Consider the following 22,309-nt stretch of genomic DNA (forward strand, 5'->3'; position numbering starts at 1 on the left):
CATGCAGCTCAGGACTGCATGTTCCAGAAGACTGCTACTGCTACAAATTGTGTGATTAACATTGGTGCGAGACAAGTATTTGGAGCTGAAAACGTGTCCATACTACTGAGGAAACTGACTTCTGTCTTGATTACAGTATGCAGTATTTTGCTAGGGTAATGAACAAATTACAATATGAGCCCTGTTTGGCAAATTACTTGAAGTATTTATTCTGTTTGGCTATCGGTCTTTTGTCTGTTTCTAGCCCCCGCCCCTTCATTGGGTGCAAGTGTTGTTTTATTAAAATAACAATCTTATATTTAGCCAGGATAGCCATCTGCACTCTAGATGAAAATTTCTGATTTAAATTTGTGGTGACTGTTTATCAGCCAATAATAATTCCTTTAATTTTGTTCCCATCACATGCATGTGGTTTTGATTCAATCAATTACAGCTGCAGCAAATTATTTCTATTTTCTTCTAGTAACATCCCCCCCCCTTCTTCTTTTCCTTCATGGGAAGAAGCATGGTGCTGGGATTTGAACTTGTATAATTTTCCCTCTACTCTATCAGATGGATAGCTTACAGTAACTAGTTTAACATTGTTCCACTCCATATACAGTTGCGTAGTCTAGTAATATCTATTTCCTCACTCTGGTTCTCTAAGAGTTGGACCCCCTTCCTGTTAATAGTAAAGGATAATTCATATCACTTTTTGTCAGAAGTTGACAAAAGAGCTTTTTTTTTTTTTTTTTGGTCACATGAATAAGAATTCTCTTTTTAGGCCTTTATTTTTACTACAACCAATATAACTGGTGAGAACACGAGAGTTAGGTGTTCTTCAAGGACTAGTCTTCTATTGTGTGAAAAGTACTCCACCTACTTCAAATAGTTTCTGAAAGATGGCACAATGCTGAAGTCTTTGCAGCTAGAGAAAATTGTCAGATCTCTGGTAATATGGTAGTGAAGACCAGGGAGAACTGCACTAGCATTGTGAATCCTACCAGAGAGAGGATAGGATTTGCAATTTTTAGCAGAACTACCTGAAGTAGTAGCCACTGAGTGGCAACAGACCTGTGTTGCATTGTGGCACACCCCTATTTTTTAGAGTTAAATAACAGATGGTTGCATTAACAAGTCTTTGATTCCTTAAAAGCCTTGTTGCATACAAAATTTCCAGAAAGTGATAGTGGAGATTTAGATGAGGTGCCAGGAGGGAGGGGCAGTGGTCCATGTTCATAAAAGTTTGTGTATACAGAAGTAAATAAAACAATTAAAAGGGATGCTTTGTTTTTTCATGTCATGTCTTTAAATTCAGGAAGCCATAACCAAAATAAATACTTAAAGGGAAAAGCAGTCTGTGTCATATTACATGCCAGATATATGGAAAATGTTCACAAATGAAGTAGCTTCCCACATACCACTGTAGTGCAGGTCTTTCTGCAATGCCTTGCTGCTAAAGATTGCCTATGAAGGAAGCAACAATGAGATGTGACTAAATGGAGCACCGGAATCAACTACCACTGTCACAAAGGAATGCATTTTTTTAAAATGTGACTATTTAAATGGTTAATTAATTACATAAGCCTTTGAAATTACCTCTTAATATATTGTGAAAGTATCTAAAAATGTGCATTACCTTTGGAAGTATCCTGAAAAGTGGCTGTGTTTGTAGGTTAAAACGCTACTGCATTCTTTGAACAAAAGAGGTGATCTATTCTCTCCAATCATGATAAATTTAATATTTCTATACTGATCTTCAAAATCTTTGGAAATAATGTTTAAACATGCCCTGTAAACATAGTTCAGAAGAGAGGAAGTTGCCATTTTCTTCTGAGATTCCTGAATATTCTGGATAATAAATATCTTCCCCTTTTTACCCAGTGTGGGAGGTTATGTACATCAGCTCCAGATATGACATTTCTTAGGAATGGAATGTATTTGATCATGCATTGGCTATGTCAGTGACATTGGTTCTGTAACATTTGAATTTGGACTATCTGTCCAAATGTGTAGTAAATCAATCTAATTCTAAAATGTCCTTCAAGGAGCCATAGAACATAAAAGTTCTTTATAAAGACAACAGTACTGTACTCAGCATTTCTAATATCTATTAGAAAAAGGAAACCAAATTGGAAACTTCCCAAGTTAAATTTTTTTGCAAGTATTCTGGAGGATTGTATAGGATTCTGTCACACTGAGTCACTTGTTGAGATGGCTAATTATCAAATTGGTTAAATAAATTTCAATATAGTAGAATGTTGAAGGAAATTTGAGCAATCTGCTTCATTTATGTTTCTGTTAAGATGCAATAGGGTACTAAATGACTAAAAGATTGCCAGCATATAATGACTTGTTTCAAAGTTTGTCAAAATGGTAGCGGGATTAGTGTGTTTTTTTTGAAAAACAATTGTACCATATAGGAATGTGACAAATTAGGAGGGGGCTAAAAAGAAATGTTTGGTGAAAACCAGTGAGTTCAAGCCAGATTCTTGAAGTCTGCTATATTACACAATAGCATTGGTAGATAGGATTTTTTTTCATACTGATGGAGTTATACACTTAGTACTTGCAACAATTGACAAGATCATGATACAGAAACCAACCTAGAATAGAGAAACTTCAATGCCATCTTAAAACATAGATTAGCATACTATTAGGAAAACAGAATAATATAGCTTGTTTTGCTAATTGGAAATGAATTATAAAGCAATTATGAGCCTGAAAGCCAGCTGGGTGATTTTGGGGCCAGTCATACTCTCAGCCCAACCCAAATCACAAGGTGGTTGACAAACCGCATGACATAATACAATCATGCGTAAGAATAGTTTGATGGCAATTTTCTGCTACAAAACTACTTTGATTTGAGGACATTTTGCAGTCAATATTTTTATATTTTATTTTCCTACAATGTTAATTTCATTTAAATTATTTAATAGCTTACTCTTTATTGTATGACAATTTTATGACAATTATGAATTCAGCAACAATCACATCAAACACATAGCATCAAAAAAATCTTAAAAATAGGGGAAGTTATCTGAATTATACAATTAGGGATTAGCACTGTCCATAGTACTAACCAATATAAAAAGTTCTTATAGCAAGTCAATCACAACTGTTGGGCAATTCTTATTACTGTATAGAACTTTCCTCATATCAGCTTATTTTAAACTAAGAGTTTGAAATTTATTAATGGTATCTCAAATTCTGCAGTCAAAGAAACCTGTAGAGAATAAAATATATTCACAATGACTAATTTCTTCATGTTTCATGCTACCACAATTTGCACACTTTTTTTTTACTGTTTAAATCAGGGGTCCCAAATTCATAATTTTAAATCCCGTGGACCACTAATGATCTGCCTAATGACCAGCTGGGTGGGCATGGCTAGGTCATATGACTGGGTAGGCGTGGCCAAAACTCCACCTCCCCACCCGGGCTCTTTAGGGCCCCAACAGGAAGCAGTTGTTGGAGCTAAGCAGCCACCACAAAAAAGAGTTGGCAAAACAGCTCAGTTCAGATTGGATCTGACCAAGAAGGAGGCTCAGTAGAAGCACCTCACTGAGGACTCGGAGCATAGGCTTTCCAAGCAGAGGGAAGACCTGCAGGAGTGCAAGGCCAGGTACCGGCACCTGGAGGCTCAGCGGGCTGAGATGGTCAGCCAGTCCCAGGTCATGATGCAATCCCACTGGAACGAGGCCCTCTGGCTCTTCGCCACCAGTGGCACTGCCCTCCAGCCTTTGCTCAAAGCCCCACACCAGGAGGCTGAAACAGACCCCAAGTTGGAATTTCTGCCCCCCTCCAACCCATACAAAAAGACCCTGAAGGGGGAGACTCTGCAGCAACACAAACATTCATTGCACGTATCTGTCCCAAGGGTCATAGTTTGAGGACCCCTAATTTAGTGCAATATTAAAAATGTAAATAATTTTTCTGTGGACCACCAAAATTTTCTCGTGGACCACTAGTTGGTGACGGCTGGTTTAAATCATAGGGTGCATTGTACCAAACTGTCTTGACTAGCCAAGGAAATGTTCCAGAATATATAAATAATTGATAAAAACTACTTCTAGATGATGCTGACACTTGTGCTTCCATAAAAAATGTAAACTCCAAAGGCTCATCAAGCCATATATCTAGTGTTTCGGCAAGTGATGATGAGAGTTAGAGAATAGAAGAATAGAAAAGATTACACAAGATTTTTATCTATGACTGTTGTAAAAAAAAAGGAATATTAATTAAAGCATTGTCATTTTCCATTACATTTTCTATGTTGATTGCAAATAGTGCTAAATGTATGAGTTGATTGCATATTTCATCCATTTCTGGATAAAATTTGTTGAAGGATTAGGGTTGTGCAAAAATGACACTCTCTTCACACAAATGTATAAAAAACAAAAACAACAGTACCTTAGAAGCAACTGAAGCCATCCAAAGGACATGGGTGCTTTAAGAAAGGCTGCACTGATCACACCTCTTTTAAATAATTTGTACTTTCTTAGTTTCAGTATAATATTTGGTCTTGCATATATTGAGTGCTCAAAAATCATTTTTTCATTAAATTGAACTGAAGAAAAGGTAAGAACCTAAATATATTTATGAAACATGTTCAGGTTCTTTGGAGAATACTTAAGAATGGTTGAGTTAAATGGCCAAATATTTCATGAATAAAAAAAATCTCTATTTAACCCTTACTAAGGCAATATAATTGTTAGCTTGGCACTGAGTTCCAGCTAGTCACATATCAAAACAGCCAACAAATCCCAGTATATTTATTTCCACCAAACATGCTCCCAGCAGTGGTAGGGCAGAGAAGTTGGTCTGTCTGAAAAAAGAATGAACGAAAACCTCCCCATATATTTTTTGGAGGCCCAATTTCTGCTACTGGTGAGCTGTTGTTGCAAAGTGGGAATATTTTTATCTATGGGGGGATGCAGCTGGGGTTTTCCATGTCTGTTTTATGAGAGTTGGGGTTTAGTCCTTTTCCTTGCTAAATGCCATTAGCCTGCATTGTAGTTTTTGTATCTCAAAATAGCAGGGAAAAGATGCCACCGATTATCAGCATTCAAGCTCAGATGGGACTTCAGGAACTGCACAAGCAGGGCTTAGAATAGAACAGAATAGAATAGAATTTTTATTGGCCAAGTGTGATTGGACACACAAGGAATTTGTCTTGATGCATATGCTCTCAGTGTACATAAAAGAAAAGATACGTTCATCAAGGTACAACATTTACAACACAATTGATGGTCAATATATCAATATAAATCATAAGGATTGCCAGCAACAAAGTTACAGTCATACAGTCCTAAGTGGAAAGAGTTCGCTCACTCCACATCTAGAAGATGCTAGAATTCAGACTGATAAATGTCATATTTCATATAGCCTGATCCTAAGAAATGTATGGCGCTGTAAGTTATCAACGGCATTGGATTGTTCTTGAAATGGCTCAATAGCCAGCAAAGGGCTGAAGTTGCACAATATGCTCACCAATAACAAAGAACAATGGCTGTATTCCTTCCAGCAACATGTTAAGCTAAAATAAATGACAGCGTGGTTTACCATAGAACAAACCTCACAGAACATCTAGGCATAATCTATTCAGTTTAGAATAGCTATTGTGATCTATAAACACAGGGTTTATAGTGTGCTGTAATAAAGGGATCAGGTGTCCTGGTTGTTCTCTAACTACTGTAGCTGGGTGCTACATTTGTGCCAGTTAATTTGTAAGGCAGCCTCATGTCCAAATGTGTGTGACCCAGTGGCCAAACTGATCTTTCATGGGGCTGACATTCCCACAGCTCAATTTCCATTCTCAACCCTGGTAGCTCAACCGGCTAGGTTTGGCTGTTGTTTTTACAGCTTGGGTTGGTAATGATGGGAAATTGAGGGGAGTTCTGTAGCGATGATCTTTTACATTGATTTTTAAATTGAATGGGCAAAACAGAAATGTCTAAATCGAACGAAGCTTTTTTTTCCCCTTGCAAACTCCACACCTGAGCACGGTGGTTTCAAGTTGGCTGGGAGGAGGGGAAAAGTGCTAGCTCCTCTGTTTAATACCTGCCGAGCTGAATTAATTGTCTGAGGCGAGAAACGGGAAACTGGAGAAGAATGTGTAAGCCAATACAGTATTGCAACCACAGCATCCATTCTTAGGTTGCACCTAAACGGCCGAGATTCACATGACCGATCTTTTCCAAAACACCAAGGTTGCGAATGGGTTTACTGACACGAAGCAGCTTCGGTTTCACAACGGGAAAATAAATCCTGCTTAGAAGAGACTCAAAAGGCACGTCTGAACTCCTTTTGATGTCTCCTGGTCGTGGAACGGATAGATCTCTCCGGGTTGAATTTGCAAGGATTAGCGGGGGACGCCGACGGGGCTATCCGCCAATGAAACTCAAACCCGGAGCAAAATGTTAGAGAGCAGAGCGAGCCAATCGCCGGGGGCCAAAAGGTGACCGAAACGCCCGTGTTGCTACTCTGAGGGTTAAGCTCCGCGCCTGGAATGTGCAGTTTCTCCTCAGGCCGCGGGGGACTGAGCAAGAGAGCGGGCGGCCAGGCGAGCGCGTCAGGCGCACCCGTGCGGAATTCTCTCGCTCGGGCTGGAATTTAGGAGCTGAGCGAGGCTTTTCCAAATCGCTTTCCTGACGCGAGCGGCGCCTGATCGGCTCCTGCTTTCTCCCCTGCGGGCGATGGCTACCTCGGAGCGGCAGCCCGGGACCTCTCCACACCGGGACTCGTGGCGTCAGACCGTTCTTCTCCTGAGGAAGATGCGCTCCGATGTCAGCAGCCTCCTGGAATGCTACGTGAGTCTCTTTACTGCGCGCTTTCCTCTGTGTGTGCGCACCCGCGCGCGCAAGAGAGAGAGATGTGTGTGTTTTAGGGCCGGGGTTCAGATTTGGCAATACGGTATAATTGGAGAGAAGAGAGCCTCGTGCTGTTGCTTCCATCACTGTTGTTTTGTTTTTTTTTAATCCCCGATGGAGTTGTGTTAATGGTATCAATTAATGAACAGCATGCACTTGTTAGACAATTGTATAATACCTAAACAACGCATTCTATGATTTGTACACAAGTGTGATGATACCTGAGTAAGATCTTTCATCACCCCACTGAGGCCTGAAGGAAATGTGTGCCAGTGGTAACTGCAGCTCCCAAACCGAGCTTCAGTTGCTGTACTGGGGGTGGGTAGGGGTGGGGGTTTAAATCTGAAGACTGGCATCAGCTCTTTACACCTTTAAAAAACTATCTAATATTAGGGGATGAATTATTAGTATACTGAATCATATAACTGGAATGGACAAATGCTATGCATACCGGCTCTTCCTGCCCACGGGCAGAGTCATCCACCCCCAACTGGATGCTGAACTGCAGAAAACAAACCGCTCAAGTCACAGAGTAAAATGTTGCATTGTTTAACTAACAAATTAAAGACATTTCAAATGTTCTAGAATTCATGCCCATCAAGCTCTCTCTCTCTCTCTCTCTCTCTGTACCCATGTGTGCAAAAATCATAAAGTGCTTCTCCCAAAAGGAATGTTTTACAGTTTGTTGCCTTAGGGATGGAAAACCTACTTTTTTTAATCAGAGATCAAGATAGAAATGAAATAAGGACTTGATTTTATTTATTTTAAGGTGGGTCTGGCTTTACCAGGAAAGAAATTGGGGGGGGGTTGGGGTTAAAATTCTGTGATAGAATGCCACCTTGTGGGAGACGATGTGTATAACTTGACATGGTTTTTTAAACCATGACCACATATTTATTTTAAGGAGTCTTAACAGTCACACAGATGACGGTCTTGACCAAACTAATTTCACATGGTAGGTTGTGGGATGATAACTATAATCCCAAAAATGATGGATGGCATGGTAATGAAAAGAGATCTCCATATTCCTCCATTGTAACTCCTAGAGGATGGATGAGTTGGTTTTAGTTAGATTTGGACTATTCCTTTGCTACAATGATCAGCTGATCAATTTCTTTGCATGATCATTTAGCAAGATTGAACTCTTATCAGTATATTATGTATACTGTTATTTTTAATTATTCGGCTATTTGGAATAAGTTTTTTAATTGATGTTTTATTTTGTATTTATATGAATTTTTATCTGCCTGTAAACCGCCCTGAGTCCCTAGGGAGATAGGGCGGTATAAAAATACGAAAAATAAATAAATAAATAAATATGTCCTATTGTACTCTTGAAGACACACAGGATGAGGATGAGTTCTTTCCTCACTTATATCAGGGTTAGGGTTAAGGTATCTGGTGCCCATCCTCAAGGGCTCATCTGAAAAATAAATGATATCATGAAATAATCCCATCTGCATCAAAGAATCAGTTATTCCAAATGCTTACTTGTTTCTTCAGGGAACAACAGTGATGTTTCTGTTTGCCTGATTTCAATATTGGAATGACAGAAAATTAATATTACCAAATGTACTCTACTTGACCCATTCTCTAAGAAAAATCTGTCATGTATGACACGTTATTAGATTCTTCAGTTGCTAGACAGGATGTGAGTAATTGGCTCTGGGAGATAGTCAATGCTTTTTCAAGGGAAGGAATAACACTGCCTCATTTGAAGGAAGCAGCAGGGCCCTCTCTCTTATAGAAACTATCCCTGGACTGACCTGTGTTTGATAAAGTTCAATCAGTCTTCAACCTGAAATTTTGGGGTGTATTTGTAAAGAATTTGGTAGGTAATCAGCTATAGAAGATTATTGAGGGCATTGGTGATTTGAAACCTTTTCAATCAGGATTCAGGCATATATATATATATATATATATATATATATATATATATATATATATATATATATATATATATATATATATATATATATATATATATATATATATATTTGTTTTCTGAGGTTTTCACGGGTGTTTGTATGTAGGCCTTTGGTTATTCGGGTTTTCTCCCGCGTAAAATTGGAAGTGTCTTGGCGACATTTCGATGAAGTCTCATTCGTCATCTTCAGGCTTCAGCTTCATGCTTCTGGCTTTAGCTTTGTGCTTCAGGCTTCAGCTTCGTGCTTCTGGGAGCAGAAAACCTCAGAAAACAAATATATATATATTTGGTTTCTGAGGTTTTCGCGGGTGTTTGTATGTAGGTCTTTAGTTATTCGGGTTTTCTCCCACGTAAAATTGGAAGTGTCTTGGCGACGTTTCGACGAAGTCTAATTCGTCATCTTCAGGCTTCAACTTCGTGCTTCTGGGAGCAGCTTCTTGCTCCCAGAAGCACGAAGCTGAAGCCTGAAGATGACGAATGAGACTTCGTCGAAACGTCGCCAAGACACTTCCAATTTTACGCGGGAGAAAACCTGAATAACCAAAGACCTATATATATATATATATATATATATATATATATATATATATATATATATATATATATATATATGGTAAGCTATAGGGATGCGGTGGCTCAGTGGCTAAGACACTGAACTTGTCGATCGAAAGGTCGACAGTTCAACAGTTCAAATCCCTAGTGCCGCATAATGGGATGAGCTCCTGTTACTTATCCCAGCTTCTGCCAACCTAGCAGTTCGAAAACACGTAAAATATGCAAGTAGAAAAATAGGGACCACCTTTGATGGGAAGGTAACAGCGTTCCATGCACCTTTGGCGTTGAGTCATGCCAGCCACATGACCACGGAGATGTCTTCGGACAGCACTGGCTCTTCGGCTTTGAAACGGAGATGAGCACCACCCCCTAGAGTTGGGAACGACTAGCATGTATGTGCAAGGGGAACCTTTACTGTTACCTTTATAGGTTAGAAACCACATCAGTTCCTCTAGTAGGTAGTTATTTCAGGAGTTAGTTGTGGCTAGTACACCTTTTTTGGTGCTTCTAAAGCTTTCCATGGCTTTCAATATCACCAACTTTATCGTTTTGGAACATCTAAGGTTTGGGAGTAGGAGGTTCCATTTTACATTTTACAGTGGCCATGTGGGGGAACACTCCAGTTCATGGAAATTTCAACAAGTGTTTTGCCCCTAGTGGTTCAAAATGGGGTGGTGGAACCTCTGTATTTAGTATTGCCATTCTATTAGTTAGGGTTCAACTTAGTTCCATCTGTCTTGTCCAGCATATTGGGCAACAATTGCTCTCCACCTCCTGTGATCAGATCTCATTTAATTGCATCTGTTGTTTCAGTAACAGAAAAAATGCACTTCAGTTTGCTAGGCCAATGCCTAACTTTCTTCCTTTTTTATAAAGATTTAGGACTGGCAGTGGTGGAATTTGGGGTTTTATGGTTATGTGTTTATATTTTTATTTTATGCTGCTTAGATTTTTCCAGGATTGTGGCAGATTACAAATATTATAAATAAATAATAAATGAAACAATGTTTTCCTTCAGAATATAGCCTCAGCAGGAGGCAGCGCTTAGTTGACTCAGCTAATTTTGGAAGCTAAGCTGGTTCAGCTCTAATTAATCCTTGGATGGTTAACCATCTTTGAATGATAAAGCTGCTGGCTCTACAGTAAAACATAATGACTTGGTTTATACAACATTATAGACCAACTGCCCCAAACTTTATGGCTTAGAGCAGGGTGTCAAAGTCATGGCCCGCGGACCAGATATGTCACATACTAGCCTCACCCCTGCCCAGTTTAGCAAAGGGGGGGGAGAAGTCCCAATACATCACATGACAATGCCATGATGATGCAAGTTTGACACCCCTGGCTTAGAGGATTTTTAACTTGGACTCAGGAGGGAGTAGGTATGTCTTTCACTAGCAGAGTTGAAAATTTAGGACCCATTTTCTCTGGACTTTGGGAATTAATAGTGAGAATGAGCCCTTCATTTCCATTTGTATTTTACTATTTTTCATCCTTAAATCAGGCAACCTACAATTATTGTTGTAAATCACCCAGAGTCATTTAGGGGAGATGGGCTATATAGGAATTAAAAAGATTAAAATAATAATAAAATAAAAGCAATTTTGCCGCCAAATCTTAGTGCTGCAATTTTAGGGTGTTTGGAGATAATCTTCAAATTGCTGACATTTTTTCAACCATTATTTTTTAAAGTCTTTATATATAAGTAAAATATAAAATATTTAAAATATTTATAAAATATATAAATTTATATATTTATAAATATAAATATATATTTATTTATATATATAAAATATATAAAATAAGTATTCAAAACTTATTTTGCTAAACTCAACCTGTGCTGTAAAACCTGTTGATCCAAAGGTTCCTTATAGCTGAAAAGCAATTAACAAGACATTTCTAAAAGTGATTTTAAAAAGGAACAGTGGGAACCCAGTGTCCTTTCAAAGATCCAACTGTGGTTTTAGCTAGATGGTTATTTCCTTATCTCCTAGTGCTAAAATCCCACCAGAGACTGCTGTCTGCAGTCTCTTCATGAGGATCAACTGTCTGGAGCACTGGTGGGTGATCTCAAGTCCTCTTCTTGTCCAGAGAGGAGTTATCGAAGAGCCTGTCCATTTGCTGGCTCTTCATTCCAATGTAGCTGTCAGTGCACTGTTCCTTCCTTGGATGTCCTGCCCCTTGTTTTCTCTGTTTATTTTTTTTTAGTTTGCATTTTTTTAATTGTTGCAATTGTCATTTTTAATAAAATTACTATTTAAAATCATTCTCTCCTCCTATCTCACTCTCACTACTCCTCATCGTTTCAGGTTGAGAAGCAAGATCTGGCACAAACCTTCAACCTTGATTTGATCGATGTTGATTTGATCGATGGAGTACCTCTAGCTGATGTTGAAGAATGGAATGAGATTTCAGATGCTGAGCGTCTGGGGAGCAACTTACAAGCTTATTGGGCATTTCAGATTCTGTTGGATCAAATCTTGGAAGAGCAGAGAACTGATTTAACCCCAGAGGATGTAGCTTTCCATGAATCTATCCAATCAGTTTTGCTGCAAGTTTCTGCTTTAGCTTACCAACTGGAGGAGCTGATGGTAACACTGAAGCACAATGTGCCAGCTAAAGAGGTAAAAAATACAAAAAACCCTGATGAAAACAGCTTATTTGAAAGGAAAATAAGGGGCATGAAGGTGCTACAGGAGCTTGCCCAATGGACGGTCAGGTCAGTTCGAGACCTTCACAAAATCTCTACATCTGTTCAGGTATCACCCACTGCTGAGGGTGACAGCGTGACTCAGGCCCAGGAAAAATAAGGATTCTGTTGGATTCTTAAAGCTTCTTTAAAACAACGTCTCTCCCTCGTTTGTGGTATTTAGGTTGAAGCAGTATGGCCAGCCTGAGCATGCGGAGAAGATTGGAATGAGTTCCCCTCCCATCCATATTAGTCTATACAGGATGCAGCCCATTCCTGAGTGGTGAAGAATTTCAAGAGTACCAGTGCTACTTGGTGACCCTAGGCTTGTAGTGTTGTTGTACTATAAGGTTTCTTTGCAAATATATGCAGGCTGAGCACCAGATGAGTATTCATAATATTAACACTCCAATGGATTCCTGTTTCCTGGGAGTTCTGCCAGGAAACTCTCTTTGCCTCTGTCTAGTTCCAGCCTAGACTAATTCTGTGCTGCGTACATACCATTCACTAATCTCCTCCCCGTGATTCTTCAAGGAGGAAAGACTCATCTTCTTCCATTGCAAAGTTATTGCCAGTGTGTTTCTGGCTGCCTTCTTCTTTGCTGAGAACTTAACCATAACTAGCAACAGCCCCTGTGGTAGCTTTTCAGGCCCACTGCCTTGGGACAGTGATTTTCCAAGAATGGCCCACGGAGTTTCATGTGGTAGTGTGTTGCATCCTCCCCATGCCCCTCCAACCCAGTGGGGTACCTAGCATGTCTGATGCCCAAAGCAGATCATTTTTATCACCTCCCTCTTCTCTCACCAAGAACTACTTTGGTGTAAGATCCTGTCATAAGCATGAAGCCAGCTGGGCCACTCACTCTCTCTCGTACCCTTGGGGAGAAAGCAATGGTAAACCGTTTCTGAAAATGTTGGCAACGCAACTGCAAAGAGAACTCGTCAAAGTCAAATCTGACTTTAAGGCACACCCTTTTCCTTCATCACTACTGCACCTGCCAATTGTCATTCAGCAGATTAGCATGTTGGAACGGTAACCCAGATCCACACCTGCAGCTTGTCTCCTTGTCGTCTTTGGCAGCCCTCCCCTTGTCTCTTACCTGGGGGAGGGAATGGATCGCTCTCCCACCCCTTCCATAGTATTGTTTCAGCCAGGCTTCTGTCTATTTTTTCAGTAATTGGGTGGTCAGTTGACTTTAATCAATGTCTGGATGGGTGGAAAAGGTCAGAATTGTCCTGAGAAGCCACTCGCCAGAGTCAGCCCTCTACTTCAGGGGTCTCCAACCTTGGTCCCTTTAAGACTTGTGGACTTCAACTCCCAGAGTTCCTCAGCCAATCAATAAAAAAAATACTTGATTTTGGATTACATTTTTGGTACAAATTTGACTTTTAAGAGGCCTTTACAGTAAAAATGCAGGGGATGGGAAGAAATACAATTATATAGCCATAATTTTATTTGCCGGATAAGGCAAGGTTCCATATTCTTTGTTTAATTGGATGGTCATCACATTTTCTCTGAATTGTTTCTTCAGATGGCCATAATTTCAGAAAGTCTGAGAAACATAGCTCTAGGGCAACCATACTGAGGCCCTACTTAAAGCATTTTCTCCCTCAACAGTTACAAGCAGAGTTCAAGTATCCACAGTGATGAGCCACAGTGGTGCAGTGGATAGAGTGCAGTACTGCAGGCTACTTCTGTTGACTGTGGCTGACTGCAATTTGGTCGTTCAAATCTCACTAGCTCCAAGTTGACTCAGCCTTCCGAGGTGGGTAAAATCTGGGTAAATGCCCCAAATTGTTGGGGGCAATATGCTGACTCTGTAAACCACTTAGAGAGGGCTAGAAAGCACTGTAAAATGATATATGTAAGTCTAAGTGCTATCCTGTGAAACCTTAAAGTGGTCATTAGATTTTGGTTTAGCATGTTGTATAAGTAAGGCACTGTAGTTTATAAGTTTTTTCCAATAGCATTTGAACCCACCAATTGTGGACTAGTTAATAAACCATGATTAAACGAACTGTGATTAAATAGAAAGGAATTGGATTCAGATTAACCATCTTTTATTTTCATTACATAATTTCTTTTCTTGGAACTTTTAGAGCGGGTGAACTTAGTTTAGTTTAGTTTATTGTCATTGCACCTTATACAATGAAATTAAATGCGATCTTCAGTGTACATCATACATAAGAAAACTATAAAAATAGAACAAAAACATACATCCTTCACATTCTTTAAAATTGAATTGAATTAACTGCATTAATATTACAATTCTATACAGTAGAATTCAACATAGTTATTGCTCTGGGATAGAAGCTGTTTTTCAGTCTATTTGTCCTTGTTTTTATTGTAAAGAACAAAACGTAAAGTCCTTTTCTTAAGGTGGAAGAATATAGATTAATGCTATTATTGAAGCCAACATGATCAAAGTATATTGTTACATTTCTTTTTTTCCCCTCCCACTTAGCTATCCTAAATGCATAACACAATACTGCCGAGGTTGGCATTCAGGAATGTTTCTTTGGGTCTCTCCTTTCCATTTTCATTAGCAAGAGGCCATGGTGTTCAAATGGGGCACAAAAGAAATAGGTGTATTTTTAAGGATGTTAAATCATTCCAAGTTCTAGTATTTAGTATGAAGGAATTTGGCCAAGAAATCATTTCTGTAAGTTTATATGCAGATCAGTTTCAGACAACTATAAAAAAATAAATAGGATTCTATAGTATTTATAACTCTACATGCTTAAATCTGAAAAACCAATGGAAGTATGTAGTGTAGGATTGAGGGCTATTTTTCATTTTGGAGGCCGAAATCTCTATTTGGTAACCTTAGACAAATATAGGACAAGATTATTTAGTGCATAAAATAAATTGGGAAGGAATTCCATCTCTTTCTCTCCGTCTCTCCCCAAAAGGAAGATTATGGAAATGGATTTATGCATGTGGTAGAAGGTACAACGGATTTGTGATAATCTCTCAGATTTTTGTACCAGAGTAATCCAAGGATTGCTTGCCAGGGGAAGAGTAAATAGAATTCAGTAACAACACTGATGCAGTGCAAAAACTGACGGACATTATTTTTGTACAGTCAAAGTTAAAACAAATTATTTTAAAATAGGCTGTTCTGTAATATAATATATTTGTGGGTATGTTTTTTTTCACATATAGAATAAATAAGGAAAAAAATCATTAAGCAAAAAAATTCAGTTCTATGAACATAATCAACCTTAATTTGGAGAAACTAAGCATTTTGGTGACAAAAATGAAGACAAAAAAAAAGAGGAAGAATAGAAAGAATGTGAATAGAGAACTGTAATAAAGGCTATGGCAGTTTTGCATTTGTATTGTACTTCCAGGCAACCATCTATTTCATTGCCCAAGTCTTCTGATTTCCAGATTAAAATGAAGAAGCAACGATTGGCCTGTACTGAACATACAGGAATGTACTGGTTATTTTAGGACACAATGGGCATGCTTATGTCATAGCAAGTCTGCAGCTCGGCCACCCAATTGATGGGCAAACAGAAAGGTCTCCTTCCTGGCAACAGAATGAGATTCAAGATGACGCAGCTAATTAGGTTTAATTTGCTGGCCAGCAAGAAGCGCTGCTGCGTCACTCAGTTTTGCTTTGGAGATTAAAAAAAATCTTCTTTCTCTGGAAAACGGTTTTTTTTTTTTTTTAACAAAACATATTTAATCTCATGACAGGGGAAAGCTTTTTATGTTGCCATCTTTAGACATTTTACTTTCCGATGCGCATCATCATATTGGGAGACTACAGATTGGAAAGTAGGGCATCTCCTCCATAATGTCTGCTTGGAATGCCCTATACCATAATGCTCAGCAACATTGGAAATGGGAGCTCCTTCTTTGACAAGACCTGTCAGGTTACGGCAGAAGATTCCAGAATATAGAACTGAAGTAAGGCTCTGGAATGACACAAAATGACTGCTGGAGGAAGGAGTACCGTATATACTCGAGTATAAGCCGAGTTTTTCAGCACGTTTTTTGTGCTGAAAAACGTCCCCTCGGCTTATACTCGAGTATATACGGCTTATACTCGAGTTTTTTTTCTTCTTCTTTTTTTCACATTATACTGGATAGTGCAAACTTGGCGGGCTTTTGCATTAGCGCGGGGAAGCCCTGCCGGTGCAGTGAGTGGGCGGGGCGGGGGAGCCGCCAGCCTTCTCGGCTGAGGGAGGGAGGCTTTCCCTGACCGGTAGCTGCCTCATTTCCCTCCCTCGGCTTATACTCGAGTCCCCAGTTTACCCCAGTTTTTTGGGGTAAAATTGGGGACCTCGGCTTATACTCAGATCGGCTTATATTCGAGTATATACGGTAACTGTTTTATCTATGATGGGGACAGTGTTTGCCTCCTGTCCCCCCCACCCCCCCAAAAAAATTTTTTTGGAAAAGCATTTAGTGTTCTGGGGAGTGTAATTCCCTTAAATTTTGGGGTTTGTTTGCTACTGTGAATAATGATTATGAAGGAAAGCCAAGTTGCATGAAAAACCACTCTCTGAATAGTTGTCCTTATTGCAAATACTGGTTTAAATTTATATTCCCTTCATTGTCATGAAGATGAACATCCAAAATCAGTACAGTGGAATAGATTTTGTACAAAATTTGTCAAAAGTAAGACTCCTCACTCCCACATTGCTGGGTGTGTAAGATAGGGGGGAAGGAGCAAACAATTCTATTTATTTTTCCGTAAAAGCTCTGGTCATCTAAGCTATGGACTCTTGGGGGAGGGGATCACTGGTTCCTACTTACAATTTATACTTAATGTCCTTTCATTGGGTTGAATCCAGATTTGCTTTTCTGTTAATGAAAGGCTCTTTGGCTCCGATTCTGCTGAAGCTCCCACTAAAAAAAGTTAAGAGAAAATAACTTTTTAAAGTTCCCCTTTTGCAGTCTTCAAAGCTGCCTCCCATATGATTTTGAAATGATCCCACAATCTTCCAGAAAAGATTTTCAGCCAACCTAGAGAGGAAGATGGATAAGGAACTGATGATAAGTACTCCTTCTTCTGCCAGTAGGAATACCCAGTTTCAGAATTGTGAAACTGGGCAGATCTCGAACCTGTACATTGAAGAAACATGAGAAATAATTATTTTTCTCCATAATGGTGTCTGCCTTATCTCTATACTAACTTGAATGTTTATTTATCCTCTTTTAAAACAATGTGAAGTGCTTCATTTGGCATGCTTGTTCCGCTACTGAAATATGCAAAATATGTGAAATGTAATCATTATGAGTGATTCCTTATTTTTGTACTGTGAGCTAAATTTTTGACGAAAGAAAATGTGATGTCTTTGATTAATGGAAATAATACTGACAGATTTCACTTGTAGCATAAAGGTATAACTAGTTTGATTAGTTAAAATTAATACCGGTATTTTATTAAAATACTAAAGAGGATGTTGTATAATCAAGTAGTGCATTATTTTAAATTAATTATATTCAGCTCTATCAATAATTGCCTGTAGAACAAATTCCTTCACTCTCTTCAGCTCTTATTGCTCTACTCAAATCTGTGGTGATTCTAGAGAAGAGGAGAGGATGGAGAACTTCCCTTTTCCAAAAGGAAATTAATTAATGTTTGGATACTGCTGAATGCATTTCTTTTCATTCGGGTATTCTAAAAATTGTGTAAAGTAAGTGTCACCTTAAAGAGGCATTCTGCTTTTACACGCACTGGAAGGAATGCCTCTTCTCAGACTACGCTAGCTGTGGCACATTTCTGTGTCGGTTAATGACTACCAATGGATGTTTTGTTTTGTCTCAGAGTGATAGTTTTATAACATGGAAATTTACTTCGTGATTAATTCATATTATCAAAAAGGTTTTATTTAGACAAATCAGAGAGCTATTTATTGAATTGTATTGAAAATTGTTCAGAGATTTAAAAAAAATAAAGCGTGTTATTTTAAAGCAAAGTATTTTCTTCATTTTTTGTAGTAATTATTCAAATGGTAAAATAAATTCAAAACATGGAATATTTCAGGCTAATCAATTATAAACATTGGGAGAAGAAAAGAGGAATGCAGCTAATACCAGCAGAGAGCAGACAGCAGTGATAACAAAAACTTTCAAGCTCACCATTTTTACTTTTAGAATTTCATCCTTCCTGCACAGCTATAATGCTGGATAATATTTCCTGTACATTTTATTCCAAATTAAAAATTACCCAAGGAATCATTGGTGAGCTTTTGGGACAAATGACAGTAATCTCTTGACATTTCATGAGCAGTTGCATCTAGCATCTTCAAGGCAGAGTAAGGAACTGATTGGTTGAACTGGCGAGCCGATCCATAGTTGATCCATGCCATAGGAATCCAAAAAAGCTGGTTCCTGATTGGTTCAAAATAGATCAAATAGTTTCAAAATGGATCAACCAGAGGAGGAATCAGGGATCAGCATATCAGGTTCTAATATAAGAGCTTGGTCAACCCATTTCAGTTGCCTGTGTGTGGACCATCTGAGAGGTATAGTACAAAGCAGCTCACTCTGTCTCTGAAGATTTATTTATTTATTTATTTTTGTCACAACAATATATGTAAGTATCATACAGAAAGGTTATATAGTATATAAAGGTATAAACATATATATATATATAGGAAGAAGAAAAGAAAAACAATAGGACAGGAACGGTAGGCACGTTTGTGCTCTTATGCACGCCCCTTATGGTCCTCTTAGGAATGGGGTGAGGTCAATAGTAGAAAGTTTTTGGTTAAAACTTTTAGGATTATGAGAAGAGACCACAGAGTCAGGTAAAGTATTCCAAGCACTGATGATTCTGTTACAGAAGTCATATTTTCTGCAATCTAGATTAAAGCGGTTGACATTAAGTTTAAATCTATTGGTTGCTCTTGTATTATTGCAATTAAAGCTGAAGTAGTCTTTAACAGGAAGGACATTACAATAGATGATTCTATGAGTTAAACTTAGGTCTTGTCGAAGGTGACGGAGTTCCAAGTTTTCCAAGCCCAGGATTTCAAGTCTAGTGGGATAAGGTATTTTGTTGTTTACAGAGGAATGGAGAACTCTTCTTGTAAAATATTTCTGGACACGTTCAATTGTATTGATGTCAGAGATATGGTGAGGGTTCCAAACAGGTGAGCTGTATTCTAGAATTGGTCTAGCAAATGTTTTATATGCTCTGGTTAGTAGTGTAGTGTTTTTGGAAAAGAAGCTACGCAAGATTAGGTTTACAACTCTTAGAGCCTTTTTTGCTATGTAGTTACAGTGGGCTTTGGCACTTAGATCATTTGACATGAAAACTCCAAGGTCTTTAACGGGATGGGGGTCATCTGTAAGGTAATGTCCATCAAGCGTGTACTTAGTGTTTCGGTTCTTTTTTCCTATATGTAAGACTGAGCATTTGCTGGTTGAGATTTGGAGTTGCCAAGTTTTAGACCAAGCGGTTAGATGATCAAGGTCTTTTTGAATGATAGATGTATTATCAGTGGTGTTATGCACGGTCACTCACGCCCTTGTGACGTCTCGCCTGGATTACTGCAACGCTCTCTACATGGGGCTTCCCTTGAAGGGCATCCGGAGGCTGCAGTTAGTTCAGAATGCGGCTGCGCGGGTGATAGAGGGAGCCCTCGTGGCTCCCGTGATAACACCCATCCTGCAGGCTGCACTGGCTACCTGTGGCCTTCCGGGTGCGCTTCAAGGTTTTGGTGACCACCTTTAAAGCGCCCATGGCATAGGGCCGGGTTATCTACGGGACCGCCTACTGCGACCAGATACCTCTCACCGACCGTGCGCTCTCACAGAGAGGACTCCTCAGGGTGCCGTCAGCTAGGCAGTGTCGTTTGGCGGCGCCCAGGGAAGGGCCTTCTCTGTGGGGCTCCCACCTCTGGAACGAACTCCCCAGGACTCCGTCAACTTCCTGACCTTCGAACCTTCCGTCGCGAGCTCAAGACACATTTATTCATCTGTGCAGGACTGGCTTAGATTTTTAAATTTAGAGGGGTTTTAAATTTAAATTGATTTTAATATTTATATTTTATATTTATATTTATATTCCTATTTTTAATAATTCGGGCGCTAGAATAAGTTTTTTAAGGATTATTTTAATTTGTATATTGATATTGATGTTTTATATGCCTGTGAACCGCCCTGAGTCCTTTGGGAGATAGGGCGGTATATAAATTCGAATAATTAATAAATAAATAAATAAATAAATAAATAAATAGTTTGACATCGTCAGCAAAGAGAACACAATTACTTGAGATATGGTCACAAAGATCATTAATGTATAGTATGAAGAGTGTTGGTCCAAGGACGCTGCCTTGAGGAACGCCACTCTTGACAGGAACAGGATTTGATAGAGCATTGCCAATTTTGACCACTTGTTGTCTGTTAGACAGAAAAGCAGATATCCATTTGTGAAGGGGTCCTGAAATGCCATAGGATTTTAGTTTTAGGAGAAGTTTATCGTGTACTACTGAGTCAAAAGCTTTGCAGAAGTCTATGTAGATTGCATCTATTGTTTTGCCTTGATCAAGATTTGTAGTCCATATGTTTTTACAGTGGAGAAGTTGTAAGTTGCATGATAATTTTTTCCTGAAACCAAATTGTTTATTGGAGAGTAGGTTGTTTGCTTCTAAGTGTGAGGTAATGGATTGGTTGATGATTGATTCCATGACTTTGCAGGTGACGCAGCATAGAGAGATTGGTCTGTAATTTTCAACTAAGCTGGGGTCTCCTTTTTTAAAGATAGGGATGACTGTGGCTAGTGACCAAAGTTTGGGAAGGGAACTGGTAGTGAAAGCTTTATCAAAGATTATGCTTAGGGGTTCTGCTATATTAGTGGAAAGTTTTTTTAAGAAGTAGGCACATAGTCCATTGGGTCCAATAGATAGCGATGGTTTTATGTTATGAAGAGCTTTTCCAACATTTTCTTCTGTGAAGTCTATATGAGTTAAGTCATCATATTCATTGCTGGTACGTTTGTGGAATGTCAGATATGTGTCATCGCTGTTAACAAAAACTGAGCCAAAGAATATGTTGAAGAGGTTGGCTTTAACTGTTTCCATACTAGATACTAGATACTAGACTTTGAAAGTGCAAAAGAAAGTAAGAATGGGGTGAGACTGGTGCTTAGGTGGAAATACCTGTATTTGCAAAACATTGCTTAGGAGAGGGGTTTCTATTGATGCAATTATGTTTCCTAAGAATATATAACAATATATAACAACTACAAAAGAAGTTGAATCCTCTCCTACTGTAGTCAAGTTAATCTTCTATTACTCAGCTACAAAAATTCAGATGACCACTAGATGGCAGCAAAGAAGTTGAGAGTTACATCTTCAGTTACCTAGATCAGAGTTTCTTCATCTTGGCAATTTTAAGATGTATGGATTTCAACATGCTGGCTGGGCAATTCTGACAATTTGAAATCCAAACTTCTTAAAGTTGTCAAGGTTGAAGAACACTGTTCTAGAAAATACTCAGCTGGGGAAGTCTGCAGCAAAAAAATGCAAATCAGGCAAAAGAACTGAGAGAACAAAAAGGTCAAAAATTTGTGTTTGGAAGGTTATTCAATATGGGAAATTCCAATGTTGGTTTGTTTCTGTGTTTGGATCCTCAGTGTTTTTGAGGTGTTGCCATTCTGTAAATTACCCATCCTATCCAAGATCATCTTCATAATGTTTTTTCAGACAAAAGTCCTTTTCAGTAAAGGGCATTCACAATTTTAACTGGAAATTTCTGCCACAGTATTACTGGCTATTTCCCTCTGTCTTGTCCATTATTTCATTCCCCCCCCTCTCTCCCTATCCCTCTCTCTCCCTCCCTCCCTCTCTCTTTCTCTGGAAGATAGCATTAAATATGGTTTCCTTTCAATATTTTTAAAATTAAGAAATAATTATATTTTGTAATTTAAAATTTTCACCACAGAAAAGTGTGTGTGTGTGTACAGGACAGGACAGGGGAAAATAAATATCAAAGCTCTGTGGTAACATTGTTGTTCATGGCTGGGAGATCAGTGCAAATAAAAGTAAAGACTAATTGGCTTATTTTTAAAAAAACTTTTCTACATCAGTCAACTTTCATTCTTATGGCTTCTGAAAAGACTTCATTGAAAACTCACCTCTTAATTAGCTTACGTCCCCTGCATGGCAATTGCTTAAAATTGCTGATCATTCACAAAACAAAAATGAATTATAGTTGCATTTCTTAGGAAAATTCCTCCATGTGCGTATATATGTAGATGTCGTACCAAAAAGTTGTGTGTGTATGTGTATCAGTAGTGGGTTGCTACCGGTTCTCCCCAGT

General features: G+C 38.7%; 1 protein-coding gene across 7 annotated transcripts in view; it reads left to right on the plus strand.

Annotated features, from left to right (window-relative positions):
• The first annotated feature begins 6,524 nt into the window (after positions 1 to 6,524).
• The window catches only part of CNTF (ciliary neurotrophic factor), a 30,117-nt gene continuing 14,332 nt past the window's right edge, over positions 6,525 to 22,309 (plus strand). For 3 of the 7 annotated variants that reach the window (XM_058197042.1, XM_058197060.1, XM_058197051.1), the window contains exons 1-2: positions 6,525 to 6,791; positions 11,643 to 11,957. In XM_058197042.1, coding sequence (XP_058053025.1) covers positions 6,678 to 6,791; positions 11,643 to 11,957 — 429 coding nt within the window. In that variant the 5' untranslated portion in view covers positions 6,525 to 6,677. Of the gene's footprint in view, positions 6,792 to 11,642; positions 18,557 to 22,309 lie in introns of those variants that run through there. The other 4 variants (XM_058197034.1, XM_058197026.1, XR_009156719.1 and 1 more) reach the window with 4 other exon arrangements.

This window comes from Ahaetulla prasina, chromosome 1, assembly GCF_028640845.1.
Source record: "Ahaetulla prasina isolate Xishuangbanna chromosome 1, ASM2864084v1, whole genome shotgun sequence".
Classification (NCBI taxonomy): domain Eukaryota; kingdom Metazoa; phylum Chordata; class Lepidosauria; order Squamata; family Colubridae; genus Ahaetulla; species Ahaetulla prasina.